Raw genomic sequence first — 1,676 nt, forward strand, 5'->3', positions numbered from 1 at the left:
ATAAGAACGGGATGAGAAACCAACGGTGTAGATGTAGTTGCCAAAAAGAATGGATATGTGTGTGTAGAACAAATGAAGTCTGTATCGTGTGTGTCAATAAAACGAGCCTGAGTTTGTGGAGAGAGCAGGATTCAGCAGTCGACCCCCTGACTCTCCGCTGGTCCCTCCCTGTGCACAGGCGAACTCGAGCAACGACTTTTGTCTTTTCTTTATACTTTGTGAAAGTTCTTGATCAACGAATCCGGGGTGGTAAAACCTTACCACAACATTACTTAACTAATAATTCCAAAACTACACGTGTTGACGTAACATTTAAAGTGAAATGATACAGCATTTCCACTCAAAAATGTCAACTATTTACAAAAAAATAAACCACTACGGTCGTGTGATTACACATTTATGAAGCATCAATCACATGTCAAATTGTAATTAATCTGGACTAAATTGTAGCTATAGTATTGTTTATGTATAAAGAGATTTCATGAACTGTCCTAAATGTTGCAAGAAAACAACACAAGATGAAATCGGATCCTTGAACAAAATGTCAGACCAGCTCCTCGCCTTAGCCAATCAGTGGCAAGATTCTTGGGTACTTTCCACCCTTTTCCCTGCACAGTCCAATCAAAGTCGTATTACTAGTCTTCGTTTGTCGTTTTTCTAACCAATAACTTCTCAAGGCAGGAGATACATTTTAATCTCGGTTTCTGATTGGTGTTCCTGTAAACTTCTATCATCAGGATCCGCTTCACCAAACGAGAAGCGACGCTAGATGCTCAGTGGATCATTGAACGGAAAACAAGGTGAAATACGACATCAAAAGGGAATAAACGTATCTTTGGTAAGTCAGTTGACATTTACAAATAAGTCTTACGATGAACTGTTCATTTCCCACACGGGAATTTTAATGTATTTCTATCTTCTGAAATGGTCGGACTGGGCTGTTCCCCTGTCATGAGACTGAGGAGGAGGAGCGACCCATGGGGCATCTTGTGATGGAGATAAAAGCCTTTGACCAATGCCATAGTGACCAATTACATTGTTTTATGTTCCAACCTGTTTATAATTAAACGCCTCTTTCAGTTTTGTCGTCCTCAGCTCCCTCCACACCTGATAGCTGCGCTACATGTTTAATTAATATTCTGGTGTAGTGTTTCTGTAGCAGCCTCTGTAAGTTTATATACATATACAGTGATATGAAAAAGTTTGGGCACCCCTGATCATTTTCAAGATTTTCCTTTATGGATCATTGGTTGATCGGAACAGCAATTTCAATTAAATATATCATATAACAAACAAACAGTGATATTTAAGTTTATACAATTTACGGAAAGTGTGCAATAATTACTTAAACAAAAGTAGGCAGGTGCATACATTTGGGCACCCCATCAGAAAAATTACATCAATATTTAGTAGATCCTCCTTTTGCAGAAATAACAGCCTCTAAACACTTCCTATAGCTTTCAATGAGGGTCTGGATTCTGGTTGAACGTATTTTTGACCATTCTTCTTTACAAAACATCTCCAGTTCAGTCAGGTTTGATGGTTTCCGAGCATGGACAGCCCACTTTAAAACAGACCACAGATTTTCAATGATATTCAGGTCTGGGGACTGAGATGGCCATTCCAGAACGTTGTACTTGTTCCTCTGCATGAATGCTTTGGTAGAATTTGAGCGG

The 1,676-nt window shown here is 39.1% G+C and overlaps 1 protein-coding gene across 1 annotated transcript in view; it reads left to right on the top strand.

The window, feature by feature from the left end:
• The first annotated feature begins 667 nt into the window (after positions 1-667).
• LOC103397058 (AP-3 complex subunit mu-2-like) overlaps positions 668-1,676 on the top strand; it is a 6,727-nt gene continuing 5,718 nt past the window's right edge. The window contains exon 1 of the mRNA XM_008335306.3: positions 668-838. Coding sequence (XP_008333528.1) covers positions 770-838 — 69 coding nt within the window. The 5' untranslated portion in view covers positions 668-769. The remainder of the gene's footprint in view (positions 839-1,676) is intronic.

This window comes from Cynoglossus semilaevis, chromosome W (assembly GCF_000523025.1).
Source record: "Cynoglossus semilaevis isolate Cse_v1.0 chromosome W, Cse_v1.0, whole genome shotgun sequence".
Lineage (NCBI taxonomy): Eukaryota > Metazoa > Chordata > Actinopteri > Pleuronectiformes > Cynoglossidae > Cynoglossus > Cynoglossus semilaevis.